General features: G+C 39.3%; 1 protein-coding gene across 4 annotated transcripts in view; it reads right to left on the bottom strand.

Annotated features, from left to right (window-relative positions):
• The window catches only part of LOC145985353 (inositol 1,4,5-triphosphate receptor associated 2-like), a 283,782-nt gene extending 278,638 nt beyond the window's left edge, over positions 1 to 5,144 (bottom strand). For 2 of the 4 annotated variants that reach the window (XM_083119263.1, XM_083119266.1), the window contains exons 1-2: positions 5,004 to 5,142; positions 551 to 905 (exon numbers count right to left, since the gene is read on the bottom strand). In XM_083119263.1, coding sequence (XP_082975389.1) covers positions 551 to 764 — 214 coding nt within the window. In that variant the 5' untranslated portion in view covers positions 765 to 905; positions 5,004 to 5,142. Of the gene's footprint in view, positions 1 to 550; positions 906 to 5,003 lie in introns of all 4 variants that reach the window. The other 2 variants (XM_083119265.1, XM_083119264.1) reach the window with 2 other exon arrangements.
• Between the last annotated feature and the right edge of the window lie 11,920 nt (positions 5,145 to 17,064).

Genomic DNA, 17,064 nt, shown 5'->3' with positions numbered 1-17,064 from the left:
TCCGTCCAATGTGCTAGTAAGATGATGACGACTCTATTTCTGTAAGAACACATTACACTTTTTAGTTTTCAGAATTGCTTAAAAAAAATCGACTGTCAATGTTTCAATGGCTTGACAAATGATTCACCGCATATTATTGAAATGTTATTTAAAATAATCGCACAGTGATTTATGTTTGTCAACAGATGCACATGTGCTTCAATTCTGACAAAATGCTCGCGAATACTGAGAAGAACCAATCGGCATCCTAGATTATGTTTTCATACGTTGATAATGCTTTTCGTATTTTCAAGCCCTCTTCATGTTCGGATAGAATAATCGGGTATGAACCTACGGTTAAAGTTGGATCCGAACCACTATGCAATGTACCTCCACCTTGATGATGTCAGTATACTTAAACGTAACTTCAATTCTAATTGGATACTACGAGAACATTTTAAATACAAGATCACTAATTGTTTTCAGAATATTATGAAGGGAAAAGTTCGCATTTCAACTTCGGCGAGCCGCCTCGATTAAATCGCACGCATTTCTACTTCCTGTTGCTTACCGGTGAACTGGTCATCATCCTGCTCCTCTGGTAGCGATCCATTTAAAAGCCCTATACTGCCCAGGGTGCCGTCGGACTCACCCTCACCAACATGGTAATCCTCACTTAAGTTTCTCGTGAAGCCGTCATCCTCGGCACCTCTGCAGTGACGTGAAGAATTGAAGTCAATCAGATCTTCCTGCACCGAACACATGGCTGCCTTGGCGATTGCCATAGTCTAACTGTAGATAAGTCAAGCCAGGGAGATAATTCTCATCGGCTGGCAGCTGGCGTTGATATGTCGCTGATTACTCATGCAAATCTATTTGCAAAAGAGAGAGTTGCACATGGATGCTTTGTCATTACAGTGACCTTCCTGAAATGACAAAATAGAATGAATTTCATTATCATCATACTCAAGCAAAATAACAGTATCAGCTCCATTCAACCGTAACTTTAAAGACTTTAAAAGTACACTTTATGCACAGACAAGGTCCTGGGTTCGATCCCCGGCCGGTTCAAATCCGGGAACTTTTCTAACGGTGGAAGCGGCCCCGGCGCCCACCCAGCGTCGAATAACATGGGTACCTGGGGGAAACCCTGGGGGGTAAAGGCGGTCAGGGGCGTGATGCTGATCACATCACCCCCACTCACGACCGGATCAAGAAAGTGTGGGGCGTTACCCCCACACCCCCTATACGCCTTCATGGCGTGGTGCTATGCACAGGGGAACCCTTTACCTTTATGCACAGATATGCAAATCAGGGCTGGAGTGGGATTCGAAGAACTATGTTCCTCTACCCGGGTCCCTTGATTACAAGACAATGACGTTATCACTACACCATAGGTAGGCCAATTCAACAGAACGATTATAATGTTCGAACATTGGAATCCGACTATGTTATCCAATTGAATCCAATCCAACTCGTAACTTTTTCTAAAGTTTTGCCTTTTCATGTAAGTTTTAAATGTATCGTTCAGAATTCTCGTTTGTCCGTAACTCGTAATTGTTAGAAATTTTTAAGTACGGTAACCCAGGTAGAGGTGTGCGAAATAAATTATCCAAGAATACCTTTCTCAACGTTTCATACCCGCATATACATTCCAAGATTATTAATTTCCAGTGAGAGGAAAGTAGTAGTAAATGCTCTAGAATCATCGGATATTATATAAATTACATATATTATCGCCTCCCCGCCGTGCCAAAAATTTGAAACCAAAAGGGGATGCAGTAACCAGAGGGCGGAATTCCCATCTCACTCCTGCTTTAAATACCACCATTTAATATTATTACCATAATAATAATAATGATTATGGTACGAAAAGATTAAGAAAATTAATAACTTCATAATAAGTAATTTCTCCCGAGCATTCACTATTGGTTATTATTAATTTAGTATTATTTAGTTTAAAGTTTCTCATTCGCTCCGTTCGTAATACTGTGTTTCTGCAAGAGCCACACAAAGTTTTACACTTATCACTTTAGAGCAGTTATTTTTGTTAATTAATTATGAGATATGCAAGGTACCAAGTAAGGACTAATAACATATGCAGGGGTGTTTGTAAAAATCTGAAATATGTGTCGTACTTTTTATGAAATTATCACAAAAATATCCACAGGGGCACCCAAAAATAGCCTTCTGTCCATGATGTGTTTGTTTCTTCAGATTTCTATTCATCCTCGTAATCGCGATTAGCCAACAGCGGCAGAAGAGCGACACACAATCAACAACAAAAATAATTTCCATTCGGTATTATTTATTTAAAGGTCTACTTCTTATCAGAGAATAATTCATTTTAATTTAACGTTGTGCATGAAGTTTTTCCTTGGTTCTAACATTTTTTAATGTTTTTTTTTCACTCTCCTTACCACAAGCCAAATTTTTTAAGAGAGATTCTAGGTTCATTACGAAATTGCACCATCAATTTTGTTCAACAATGATTTTTTCACAAATTGTCAATGGTGTTAATAGAGTCTCATATGTTGTTCTAGCTGACTACGTGGTGTGTATGGCATAATTGAATAAGAACGTTGTTGAAACTGAAATTACGTGTATGAATTTTGCCATTTACCTGATATTCAATTATTAGGCTGACTGTGACCCCTTCTCTTCCCTCCATGCGGATGTCTGTGGTTAATAAGAACTACCTACACACGTACGGTCTCGAATTTAGACAAACATTGCGAAGTTCCGAACATTTAAGTTATTCAGCGGTACCTTAAGACACGAGACTAGAAATCTGTTGTTGTTTTTAAGTCCACTTTATGCACAGATAGGCTAATCGGGACTGGATCTACAGTTTAATGTGGGATTCGAACCACTGTGCCATGTGCCTCCAAAGGGTATCGAACACCCCTTCATTACAAGGCACTAGAAATATGTAACTAGTTTACAGTTCACAAGTTGAAACCAACACCATTTACAGGTAGTCGACCTCCGTAGTGGTCAGCGCGTATCCTTGTGGTTGTCACATTACTAATTTCACTATTTATTCTCTCATCGTCGCGATTAATCCAAGTAGTATAAAATCGAAGTAATATAACTAAAATAGAACGAATTACAAGTAGTTTTTCTTGTATCGTCTGCATTTCATAATTATTATTATTTATGGTTGTTACCAGTGGCGTCAGCTTATATGGGCTTGTGGGGCTTGAGCCCATCCAATAATTTCACAAATTTATTTTTAGAAATAAAGTTCCTGTGCTTAAGAAAACAAAATATTTCATTATAGTTAATTACTGTAACTAAAATATTTCACAATAGTGGTTGATTTAATTATGTTATTTTACGTCACTTTAATGCCACATTTGGCTAATCGCGAAGGTAAGGATGAGTGATATGATGAAATTGTTTAAGGGACACTCACAAAAATCACCCATGCTCAGGCCAGGATTCGAACCCGCGACCTGTCCTAACCACTCGGCCACGGAGGTAGGCTAAATATTTCATCATAATTTATTACATCTCCAAGATGGTACTTTCCAGTGTCTATTGTTTATACTATCCGATGTCACGTTATTAGAAAAGTAAGAGAGGATTCAGTAGCGAATGGGTGCCGAATCTTGGGAGGCCAGAATAGTTTACTTTCTCTTGGTAGACATGGCTCAGCAATAAGAGGCCATACTGCGGGGGCTAAAAGTAGGGGAAAGTAACTGCCACCAACCCATACCCTTAATCACCGCCACTGGTAGGGTCTTACAAACAATTTGATGATTGATAGGCACTAAAAACTCTCAAAATAGGCAGGCAATAAGACACTAAAAACACAGAAATAGGTACTAGCATGGACAGTATTCATTTTCCAGGATTAGGCACTCAAAAAGCAGTTATCTTCGAAATAAACTCTTATAACTAAAATAGGCTAAATGAGCCACTATAAAATTCATGTATTCCTCTTGGAAATGGCCTGAAACGGTTGTTAAACGTAAAAGGCTTCATTTCCGGGCCAAGGAACAAAAAGGCATTTTAGGACAGGATAAAATTAAACAAATCTCCCAATTTCAGTCCACCCAATGGTTTTCAAAAGTTAGCGCCACTGGTTGTTACAAGCTTTTAAAGACATTTTCTTAAATTTTTATGTAACATTTCGGAAGAACGCACGCTGCCTTTATCAGACACTTATTTGTAGTGTATTTATTGAACCCAAATAATAGTCGAATAAAAACATGTTCAAATGTTTGTAACAACTATAAATTGTAAGAATGTCGTTCGTTTTAATGTGTAACTTTGGAATTTGTCCTTGCACATTCATTCTATCAAGTTCAAACAGGCGTAATACCTGATTGCCTATGTATAACAGCACCTACAACAAACACATCACCCAACTTGCCTCAAATAACCACAACTACGCACATATTATCGAAATTTCATACAATGTTAGATAGTTTACATTCACAACGCAGCCGTTAACCTCGTCGTCTTTGACAAGAATATCATTAGGAAACACTATCTAACCTGTGCGAAGAAATGAAGCTTCAAGTCATTCTGTAAATGCACGACATTAACAAACGTACAATATATAGCCAGGTTTTAAAAATTGTATGCACAAGAGATAAACAAGAAGGAATTAGTAGACTTCACACAGCAATATTGCGAATGGGCAGATATTTACATGAATACCTGTTCTTTTCTTTCACAGTTTATGCAACTTCTAAAAACTACACGAATAGTAAAATTATACCGATTGAATTTACTTAGAATTTCTACAACTCTTCAAAAGACAACACATTCGAATTCGTTTCGTATTTTTTGGAACAGACACTGAAATACACGATGCTCACGTAATGCGCAAGGGCAAGGCATTATGGATTCACGTTTACGTTGTTTCATTTTACGAACATTGCAAAATGTAAACACCTGTATGTCCACTTTTCGTTGTGCCAGGGCTAAATTAACACCATCAATCTAAAGAGATTACAGTATAAATACCAGAAACTTTAAAAATATTGAAATAAAATCTAGAAAACATTTACCGTCAGTATTCATGGCATCTTTCTTACATTGCTGAAATAAATCCGGTCAAATGAACATGAGCATACAATTCACTTCGACTCTCTCCTGCTCTCTGCTGCTAAATAGAGGGCAGCATAAGCAACATTGTCTTAACACCTGGCAGGTTAGTCCTGACTTGTTGCTCACCAGATAGTGGAACATAAGTTCAAGTATAAATGGTCTCGCAAAAATTTGCGATTACTTAAAAATATTCCTTTTTATCAATAAAATAAAATATCTATCGTTTACGTTGTTTCTGCAGAGGATATAACTTACTTTGCTATCTTGACATTTTTGTTTGAATCGATGAGCCTCACATTGCGTCAATACTACAACAAAGTGAATGAATAAGGCAGTGGCGTAAATCACTGTGCACCCCAAGTAAAATATTCAAGACCTAGTGCCGTGCCTAGGGTTTTCGAAGAAAAGAAGTGATACCTATACATTTTTACAGTATACAGTCCTTATTTTGAATCTTTTCCTGTCTTTGACGTTCTTTTTTTTGGGCCAAAGGCGGGTGGGTATGACCCCAACAACCACCCAAGTAAAATATTCGAGACCCAGTGGCGTGCATAGGGTCTCCGAAAAAAGGGGGTTAAGTATAGATTTTTTCAGTAGACAGTCATCATTTTGAATCTTTTCCTGCCTTTGACGTTCTTCGGGGAAGGGGATACTGGCCCAAAGGCGGTTGGGTATGATCCCCAAGAACCCGCCCCCCTGGTCACATGACTGTTGGGAATCTTAACGAAAAAATTGTGGAGAATACTATCGTGATACTATAACGCATATACGTATTGATCGCGTGCAGAGAGGGGTGTTTGTACATTGGGATCCATGAGTATTACCGTGCAAATTGCCCATGACTATTTTCATTAATTTTCACATAAAAATGGGGGGGTCGTATTGTTTGATTGACTTGTTATTGATATTTAGTTTTGGTTATTATGTATAGTTTTTCTACCTACCTGTGGGTGATCGCGGTGATATTGTTGAAATGAAGCAAAACCTCTTATGCCTTTAGAATCGGATTGGATGGAGAGCGGGGAGGGTGCGTGATACTCGCATTAATACAAGATTAGTCGAGCAGAATAAGCTTGACTAACAATGGCATTGAACCTAAAGTATCTAAAGTAAACATATATTGCTTAAATATGTCTGTATTATACAGTGACGCAACCACAGGGGAGGGCAGGGGGTCATTCCCCCAAACTTCGACGGAAGTCAATTCTTGGGGGGGGGGGGCAAGGGCGGACAAACATTGACAGCCAATGGCACCTGCAGGGGGCACAGAGGAGCAATTACCCCTTCGATTTCAAATTTTATGCAAATAAAAATTCATTTTGTGAAATTTTGCTTCGCTCGCATTATCTGCTTTTCTCGTTTTCATCAAGTTCAGAGCTGTAGTTAGGGGCGGCGGGAGTCGGCAATGGGCACCGAATGATCTAAAAAAAAAAGTTGTAAAAAAGAGAATGCCATGGCGTCCAGTGAAATTATTTGCGCCCTATTAAATCAATATTGTTTTCTATTGCAAAAATTGGATCTAAAAATTTTCTTGCTCGCTTCGCTCGCATTCTTTTTCTTTTCTGTAATGTGATGTATTTAAATAATATGTGTTGTATATTTGTATTGAATAAGCTTTGAATACGTACACAATTTAGTGTTAGCTTGTTGCATGTGTATTTTCTTATTTTATGTCGCTCCATGTTGCATACGTGTAAAACATATGTTGTACATGAAAGTTACACATGTATCTACGGAATGCATTTATCCAGGCCCGTAGCCAGAATTGATCTCCAGGGGGGGCTCACGGGCTATCAGGGGGGACTTTGTAAACCAAGTCCAATTTTCAAAAGTTTAACAGTATTAAATGAAAGTAAATTATGTGTGAGGGGTCATTAAGTTATATGAATTTTAGAAATATCATACAAATACTAAATTTTTTCTATATCTTTTAAAAGATCGTATTTTTGAAGTGTTGACTGCTACTCACATCATCCCTCACTACACACCCCATACTACTTTTCATGATACAGATATTTATATCACACAAGAAAAAATGCACAATATTCAATCATAGTGCCTACAATGCATTCCACCCCCGGCGGAAGCAATGACACTCCCCTTCGTTTCCAAATCATGGGAGCTGTTGACCTTTGACGCAGATGCGGAGGGAATTTGCATGATGACATCAAAGTCACAGGTTTCTGTCTAAACGGGAGGTCGCAACAGGGGCAGCGAACGTACAGATAAAGAAGCTGCCCTGTGAAAGAACCTTCTAGAGTCTAGAGAAGACAATCTTCAAAATACTTGCCGCTACTTATACTTCTTATTATTATAAATAAGACGAACAAATGTATTAGCTGTTGTTCATGTTTTGTGAATTTATCCTTCACGAAAATTTTGAGCAAAATAATATCTGCTGTCTACATTTTTACTCTTCACTGCAAACAAATTACAGAAAACAGTTTTGCCTAATATCCAGGGGGCTAAAGACTGTGTCAGGGGGGGCTGACGGCAGTTCCAGGGGGGCACAGCCCCCCCGGCCCCTGCCTGCCTACGGTCCTGCATTATCATTCATTTTCTGCCATTTAAAAATACAGCTTGTGTGCTTCATTTCCATTAGCTATTAGCTAATGTGAATTTGACGGTGTTGAAAAATTGATTGATTGATTGATTTAGTTTATTTTACTTCGCGTTTTGTGCCTCTTGGCTAATTTGCGAAGATGGGGATGAGTGATGAAATGATGAAATTGATGAATGGACATTCACAAACAACCAAGCCCGACCGGGATTCGAACCCGGGACCCTTGGCGTCGCAGCGCGATGTGCTAACCACTTGGCCACAGAGTCGGGCAGTGTTGAAAAAAATATATCAAATAGTTTGTTCCAAACAAATGCTTTAGCACAGACTTCTACCCCCTTTTTGCGTAATTTATGTGGATAATAACTTCTTTGATACTACTATGGCTTTATTACTATTATTACTACTACTGGTAGTATTAGTAGTAGTAATAGTAATAAAGCCATTATTCATGTTATTATTATTATTGGTACGTTTATCCTGGTACTTGCCCCCCTCCAGACAAAAATTCGTGATTGCACCTCTGCTATTATATTTTACCACAAATTTTGTCCGACAAAAATAATTTGATTATTTCATTCGGCATAAACGGGGGGCAAATGTTCTACTTTTTGGGGGGATGCGTCATGCGCCTTGGGGGGGATGGGCACCCCTGCCCATGCCCATATGGGATTCGAACCCAGGACACCTGTTGTCGTAGTGCATATATATGAACTTCACACTATTCCCTCCCCACGCACCCCACAAAAAAAATAATTGTGAAATGGAGCTCATGCACACTGTACCCTGTGCGATAGAGGGATGTAGAATTCAGGACTTATATGAGACAGTACTGACCTTCTAGGTAGTGGCGAAGCGTCATAAGAGGCCCAGAGGCAGGGCCTACTCTAATATAACACCGCTCTGCAATTTGAAATATATTTTTTTTTATGTTTTTGTTTCGAATGTCGTTTCCCCCTAATTTTGGGGCGCTGATTCCAAATATGTAAGCAGTTTTCTTCTATCACGTCCAGATTGTTGGGAAAAAATGAAAACAAAATTTGCATATTGAACCATTACCGACATATATTTATACCCTTCTACAAGATCATTGCCATGCTTAGAAACGTGGTGTACGTGTATATTATAATTATGTAATTGTAAACAAAATGTACGTACAGTTCACAAGAACTACCAACAAGTGATATTATTTACAGTGACCTCACTTATTTTACAGGCAGGAATTTTCGTCTTTGAACTTCTTCCATATGCATGAGAAGTACTTTCCCTTTTCAGAGACCAACAGTAGTCTACCATCATGTTCACAGTCCAACTACCATGGTATCTTCTTTCCATGTCTTTCAAATCCTGATGGAAACGTTCACCCTGTTCCTCGCTGTAAAATCCAAGACAGGTATCTGGAAAACAGTCAATGTGAGCATGTAGGAAGTGTAGCTTCAAACTCATGTTACAACTTAGTTTTCTCAAATTTTCCAGCATGGTGTTCATAATGGTTTTGTAAGCTGGACTCCTTCTGTTTCCTAGAAAGTTTTTTACATCTTTGTAGCTCTCCCAGGCTTGCTTTTCTGTTTGGCTCATTGTATCCTCAAAATTGGGGTCACACATTAATTACCTGATCTGAGGTCCAGTATAAACACCTGCTTTCAGCTTATCTAGGGTCATCTCTGATAAACACTACATATGTACTAAAAACACTCACTGTCCGTATCTAGGGCACGTACAAACTGGCTCATGATACCCAATTTAATGTGTAGAGAAGGGAGAAGAACTTTTGTGGGTTCCACAAGGGGCACATGAATAACATTATTTGTTCCGGGTATCAAGGGTCCTCTGGTTGGCCACTCCCGCCTTTGCCAGTGATTTTGTCTGTCTCGACTATTCCACTCGCACAGGAAACAGGGCATTTTTCTGTATCCCATTTGTAGTCCCAGTGAAAGGTTGATAACTTTGAAGTCACCACATACAACCCACCCATACTCGGAGTAATTCACACACTGCAATAGAAACTGCAAACTTGCATATGATTATTTCAAAGTAATAGAATAAGCAACTGGTACAGATCCAAGAACATTGCCATTGTGGAGTAACACACCTTTCAGGCTGCTTGCAGAAGAATCTATGAAAAGCCTCCATTCAGAAGTTACATACTTTACACCAAGCCACGTTACAAGTTTCGGTATGTCATTGCAGAAGATCACAGACCTTTCTTCTGAAAATAAAGAAACTATTTCTTGTTCCCGAGATCTGTAACATGAAATTTTAGTGCCAGGTAACAATAAATGTCTGTCTTTCAGTACAGAAGCTAACAGTTCAGAACTTTCCTTTGGTAACGTAAGATCACGTACCAAGTCATTCAGTGTGGTCTGACTAAATAGGTGTGGGGTATTATCACTTGTACTGATCCACTGATGTCCGTTGTATCGCTTACAACTTCCTTTCGAGGCGATGTACAGCTTGAAGATGGACGAGAAGGAATTGGTAGACTTTCGTCATGTTTGATTGGTCTCATTGCAGATCACAAATGTGGATACACTATGTCACTAAAACCTTGCACTTGAACTTGACAAAAATAACAGTCATCCGTATGGTTTAATTGTTCCCTCCATACCATTGGCAGAGCAAAATAGAATTTCTCTCTTTGTCCGTTCATCCAGAACCTCAAACCTTCAACACAAGTCTTACATACTTTCTGAGGTGCCCATGGTTTATTTTCATCGCCAAACACAAGTCCAAAATATGCAAGGTAGGGTTCTTTGACGAATGGCGTTATCTTTAGTCTTGGTTTACACAACATGTACTTCCCACATACTTAAGAGAAAGTGTTCGGGTCGTTAACTCTAAATACTCTCCATATCCTCCTATGGTATATAAACGGGACTTTTATGAAACACAAATTCCTGTTTTTCTCGAAAACCTGACGTGATAGGAAAAAACGAATTGCACCGTTGAACTCAGCGTGAAAATTCCATTTAGGAACACTCATTCATTTGAAAACCTCATTTTTACTGCAGAGCAGTGTAATTGGCTATTATGGATTATTTTATTACTTTTAATTTCATTAAACGACGCCTCAATACAAGAAAACTGAAATTCCAGGCCTTAAGATAATTTCCACAAATTTCCATCCCTGCCAGAGACTATATCGTCGCATGTTGAGCCACTTCTCCGAGGGCCTCAGCTGGTCCCATAACATTCTATGTGATTCATGCGGGAAAGCATAATTTCAGGGGGGCGTTCGCCTGAAATGGACACAGTGAGTCCGGCATCACGCAGTGATGCCAACCCTAGCATAATTATGCTAAACGTAGTACAATTTGAACTTCATTGGCACCTAGCACCCTGTGTTTGGAATAATGGTAAAATATAGCATCATCTATAAACATGCGCCCCGGGGAGACAGATAAATTGAATTCAGAGGAATATATTTTGAAAAAAAAAACAAAGACGAAAATCTTATTTGTTTCAAACAAAAGGTAGCATGCCGATCCAGCTACATCTGGTCCACCGTCTCTTTTCATCTTTTCTTTATCTTTCCTCACTTAGCTCACGACGAACATTTTATTGAAGGAAATTGCTAGAAAGTTGGGGTCACAGATAAAACTAAAACAAGCCGCCGCCGTTTGTAGTCGTCGAATTTTCTCAAACTTTTCAAGCGTTATATTGAACCAATTATATTGGTTAAACCATTGTAACTAATTTCATGGAGGAAATTACCAATATTGTTTAACTAATCAACGCATGTTCACATCACAACTGCCCCCAAAATAGATGCATAAAACGAACTTAAGACCTAAGTCATCCGAGCACAATTTAGTTGCATTTAGCAAAATTTAAGAGTTTAATCAGCACACTTTTCCTGATTGGAAGGTTGGCAACGATGGACACACGGTACAAACTGGCCTTCACATCTGTTTCTTGTTCAGTGCGGGGTGTCCAACTAGGGGAAAGGGAAGGTGAGGGTAGAATGGCAAAGACAACTTGTTCCGAGGGCGAAAAAAAATGTTTCTATCCCAGTGTTCTGCGTTTTCGTTAGTTTCTTGATTTACTCCTGTTGCGTTGTTGTTTTTTGTTATATTTTATCTTGTTTTTTTTCTTTTCGTTCATTTAGATTTTTTATTTTTCTTTGATTTTTTTTACCTCGCTTTTTGTGCCACTTTTGGCTAATTTGCGAAGATGGGGAAGAGTGTCGATATAATGAAATTGACCAGAAATACCCATTCGCCGGCCGAGATTCGAACCCAGGACCCCTGGCGTCGTAGCGCAATCTGCTAACCACTCTGCCAGGGGGTCGGATTTCATTGTTGTGAGCGTGAAGTGAGAAAGGGGAATCATGACTTGTATTACTCTGAAATTCTACAAAAACAAAAGCCTATTACCGGACATAGGAAGAAAGAAGAGGCATAGGAGCATTGAGGACTGCCACTCGAATGACATCTAAAGAATCAATTTACAATAAAATCAAGAAGTACGATTTACGAGTTAGCACACATCAAAAGTTTGTTGTTACATTTTCAAAAATAACTTTGAAGGTTATATTTTTTATATTTTAAAAAAGTTGGACCCATAACAACACGAACTCACACGCCTGTGCCTACCTTTCCAGCGACACTACTCTTTTAGGCAAGGAGGCAAATTGACACTGGCCCTACCCTCTGCCGAGTTTTTTTTATTTTTAGGACCGCTTTGCAGTATTTAACATATAAAAGAAAAACAAACTACCTCTGGCCGAGTATAACCATAGAGTGCCTACAACTAATAGAGAGCGAAGATTCGCTTAAAAGGAGCTGCACCCCCAGGCAATAAACAGCCTTGAAATCGTATACAGCCCCGTAGCCAGGCAGGAGTCAGGGGGGCTGAGCCCCCTGGAACTGACGTCAGTCCCCCCTGGCACTATCATAAGCCCCCTTGACATTAGGTGAAACTATTTTGTATACTGTGTTTGCAGTGAAGAGTGAAAATATAGACCTCTCAACTTTAAGGATAAATTCACAGAACATGAACAATAGCTATTACATTCGCTCGTCTTGTTTATGAACTGAAGTCTAAGTAGCTGCAAGCAGTGGCGGCGATTAGGGGCCGAAGAGGGTCAGTTCAACCCCCCCCCCCCTCACACACACACTTTTACCCCCGCAATGTTAAATCTTGTCTACAAAGGGAAATATACTTCCCCGGTTTTGAAACTCAATTCCCGCCACTGGCTGTAAGTATTTGGAAGATTATCTAGACTTTGTAAGTTCTATCATAGGGGAGCTTCCTTAGCTGTACTTTCACAGTCCCTGTTGCGATCTCAGAAATCTGCGACTGTCATCATGCAAATTCCCTTCGCATCTGCATCAAAGGTCAACTGCTCCCAAGTTTTTGGAACGAAGGGGAGTTGCATTGCTTCGGCCGGGGGTGGAATGTACTGTTGGCACTGTGATTAAATATTGTCCATTTTTTTGTGATATAAACAGGGACGTAGCTAGGTTGATTAATTTGGGGAGGGGGGTCCAAACATAAGATTTTCTTGTATCAAAGTATTATAAATTATCAAACTATTTATACACCATATAGGCCTATGCTGTATACATACATTATATATTGTATATGTATGTGTGAATACAGGGTGACTGGTAATTAGATGTATTCCCTGAAAGGGGTTAAAGTAGAGACAATTTGCAATAAATTTGACCATATGATACCACATCCGGAAATTAGTAGTTTTCGAGATAATCGAATTTCAATTGTTTTTGAAAAAAATGACAATTTTCCACATAAAAAGATGAATTGAGAAAAAACTGCTCATTGTATGGAACTTATTTCAGCATTTTCTGATAGCTAACAAATAAGTGGTTCGTTGAAAATTAAGTTTTTCCCAAATAACAATCACATGTAAGTACCGGGTGGGTCTAAACTTACAAGTGATGATAAAAAAATTCACTCTTAGTTTACTTGGCAACGTATTAATAACAAAAATGGTATGACACGAAGCGTACAAATTACTTAAATTACTTCCTTGTTACATCTGCTATGCAACAAGGTACAAATGTTGCTAACATTCAGATTTGTGTACAAGAAATAATACTTCATTCATCTTCATGTGAATGGAATCAATGCACAATACAATTAAAGAACATTACACGTCTTGCTCAAAGTGGGCACCTCCGTTACGAATGCAGGCACACAGGTTTTTACGGACATTTGGTCTCTTAACTCGTGATGTGATGGTGTCCTTGATGTGTTGACCAGCTGTTAAGATCCTCTCGCTGAGCTCTTCTTGCGAGTTTACCTGTCTCTTGTCATGTGGCTCCAAATGTAAAAGTCGCAAGGCTTCAAATCGATCGGGGGATCGAGCTGGGCAGCCATCATGCTTGTAAATTATGTCACGTCTTGTAGCTAGAGGCACATCCTCCAACAACATTGCCATCCCGTTCCTCAAGAAATGTTCATATGCACGCTTCGTGTCATACCATTTTTGTTATTAATACGTTGCCAAGTAAACTAAGAGTGAATTTTTTTATCATCACTTGTAAGTTTAGATCCACCCGGTACTTTTAAGATTTGGGGCAGGAAAAATGGCCCGATCAAATGATTGTTGATTACGCCCATCCATACTTCTGCTTGGGCGTGCGACTGTGGCTGGATGAAAATTACCCACAGAAATGGATTGACCGAGGCGGCTCGATTCCCTGGCCGGCTCGATCGCCCGATTTGAAGCCTTGCGACTTTTACATTTGTAGCCACATGACAAGACAGAGGTAAACTCGCAAGAAGAGCTCAGGGAGAGGATCTTAACAGCTGGTCAACACATCAAGGACACCATCACATCACGAGTTAAGAGACCAAATGTCAGTAAAAACCTGCGTGCCTGCATTCGTAACGGAGGTGCCCACTTTGAGCAAGACGTGTAATGTTCTTTAATTGTATTGTGCATTGATTCCATTCACATGAAGATGAATGAAGTATTATTTCTTGTACACAAATCTGAATGTTAGCAACATGTGTACCTTGTTGGATAGCAGATGTAACAAGGAAGTAATTTAAGTAATTTGCACGCTTCGTGTCATACCATTTTTGTTATTAATACGTTGCCAAGTAAACTAAGAGTGAATTTTTTTATCATCACTTGTAAGTTTAGACCCACCCGGTACTTACATGTGATTGTTATTTGGGAAAAACTTAATTTTCAACGAACCACTTATTTGTTAGCTATCAGAAAACGCTGAAATAAGTTCCATACAATGAGCAGTTTTTTCTCAATTCATCTTTTTATGTGGAAAATTGTCATTTTTTTCAAAAACAATTGAAATTCGATTATCTCGAAAACTACTAATTTTCGGATGGGGTATCATATGGTCCAATTTATTGCAAATTGTCTCTACTTTAACCCCTTTCAGGGAATACATCTAATTACCAGTCACCCTGTATATATAGTCTTGGAAAGAAAAGGATCAAGGGCCTCCTCGGTGGCGCATGGTAGCATCGTCGCCTTGTAATCAAGGGGTTCAGGTTTCGATACCCGGTGGATGCTCATAGTGGTTCGGATCCCACTTTACACTGTAGAACCAGTCCCGATTAGCCTTACTGTCTATAAAGTGGACTTAAAACACCAACTCAATCAATCAATAAATTGGAAAGGAACATCATTTTGTTCTGTAGATCCCAACAGTCTACGAATATACTCTCGCGAAATGCACAGCCATTATTCGGGAAACTAAATGCAGAATGAACTCATTAGCTTAATGGCTTATACACCAAGAACAATGTTATTAGTCTTTATATTTGTAAATTTGCTGGAAAAAAAATTGAGAAGTAGATAAAACCCTTTTCCGTGGTTTTAGATATAAAGTGCTGGAACCAGGTTTACAAGTATTGGCAACAGTGCAAATATGAAATGTGTGCGTAATGAGTTCAAGCTAGGTATCTCATGTATACAGTTCATACCGGGATCGAATACGGTATCTCTTAGTTCAAGGGCGGGCCCGAGTCTTCTATGGCATCTGATTATTCATTTGGGAAATTATGACAATAAGAAATTATATGCACACGTCTAATTTCTTAAAATTAATCTTATTTGTGTGTGGAAAACTGAATAATATGATGGCACTGGATAAAACAAAGTTCCCACACGCTCAAATAATTACGCTCTCGTCTTTGGTTCGGAAGGTTCAACAACCTGCCCGGGTTAGATTCCCGATGGAGGCACACAGTTGTTGCAATTCAAACTGTAGGTCCAGTCCCGATTAGCCTTACTGTGCATAAAATGGACTTAAAACACCAGTTCAATTAATCAATCAATCGAAAGGTTCAAGGTTCGATCGCTGGTGGTCAGAATTTGATTTCGGAAGGGGCTTATCCCCTATCGGCAGCCGCCATCTAAAGACCAAAAGGTTGGGGGGAGGAGTAAATGCGCTGAAGATGAATTTCTTGGTATATTGCAACTTACCATATATAAGATGTTTAATCCTGTTAATGAAGTAAATTTAATTAGTACTACACATTAAAATCAGATATTTGTAGGATTTCGGGAAAGGACTGCAGCCCCCGAGCCCCTTCCCTGGGTATGTGCCTGCTTGTATTAGTTCCAAAATTTCTGTGTTGTTCCAACATCGTGAGGACAATTTGGGAAGTCCTTAAAAGCGACATGGAAGCAAATTCTGCTCTCGAAACTATGGGACTCGATGTGATGACCACGTGCAACCGAATGAAAGAACTCTTCGCAGACCTCGTCCCTCAATAGGCCTCCTCGATGACGCAGTGGTAGCGTCGCCGCCTTGCAATCAAGGGGTCCCGGGTTCGATACCCGGTGGAGGCACATAGTGGTTCGGATCCCCGGTTAGCCTTACTGTGCATACAGTGGACTTAAAACACGAACTCGATAATTGGATGGTTTTAGAAGAACTAAACATGGCTTTTTATGCATCGTACAACTTTGCTTCTTTTCACCCTACTTTTACAGTTTTTATTCCTAAGAATTCCACTGAGTATAACAAGCTACGAAACCAGAGGTCCAAGGTTCGGACATTGGACAGGTATGGTTGTATCATGTCTGTCCCATCGCCATTCCTTCGGCTCATCCTTCATCCTCATCGTCGCATTTAACCCAAGAGGTAGAAAAGCGGCGTAATATAGAAATATATAAATGATTGATTTCGTTTATTTTACTTCGCTTTTCTAACACTTTTTGGCTAATCGTGAAGATGACAATGAGTGATGTGAAATTGATGAGAGGAGCATCTTAAAGAACACACACGCCCAGTACGGGATTCGAACCCAGGACCCCTGGCATCGTAATGCACCTTGTTAACCACTGCACAACAAATATAAACAGAAAATGTTTGATAAGTTTTTTGCTTCTCCATAACTCATGATTATAAGTATTATTCGCTGTATGACTAGGGATTAATTATATTTGTATGTCTAGCCAACCTAGCCACCTAAGCAGCAGCAGCATCCACATTTGCAGGTGGAGGCTAAATGAA

Source organism: Lepisma saccharinum, chromosome 3 (assembly GCF_977018435.1).
Source record: "Lepisma saccharinum chromosome 3, izLepSacc3.1, whole genome shotgun sequence".
In the NCBI taxonomy this organism is placed as follows: Eukaryota; Metazoa; Arthropoda; class Insecta; order Zygentoma; family Lepismatidae; genus Lepisma; species Lepisma saccharinum.
This window is presented reverse-complemented; position numbering and strand designations above follow the sequence as displayed.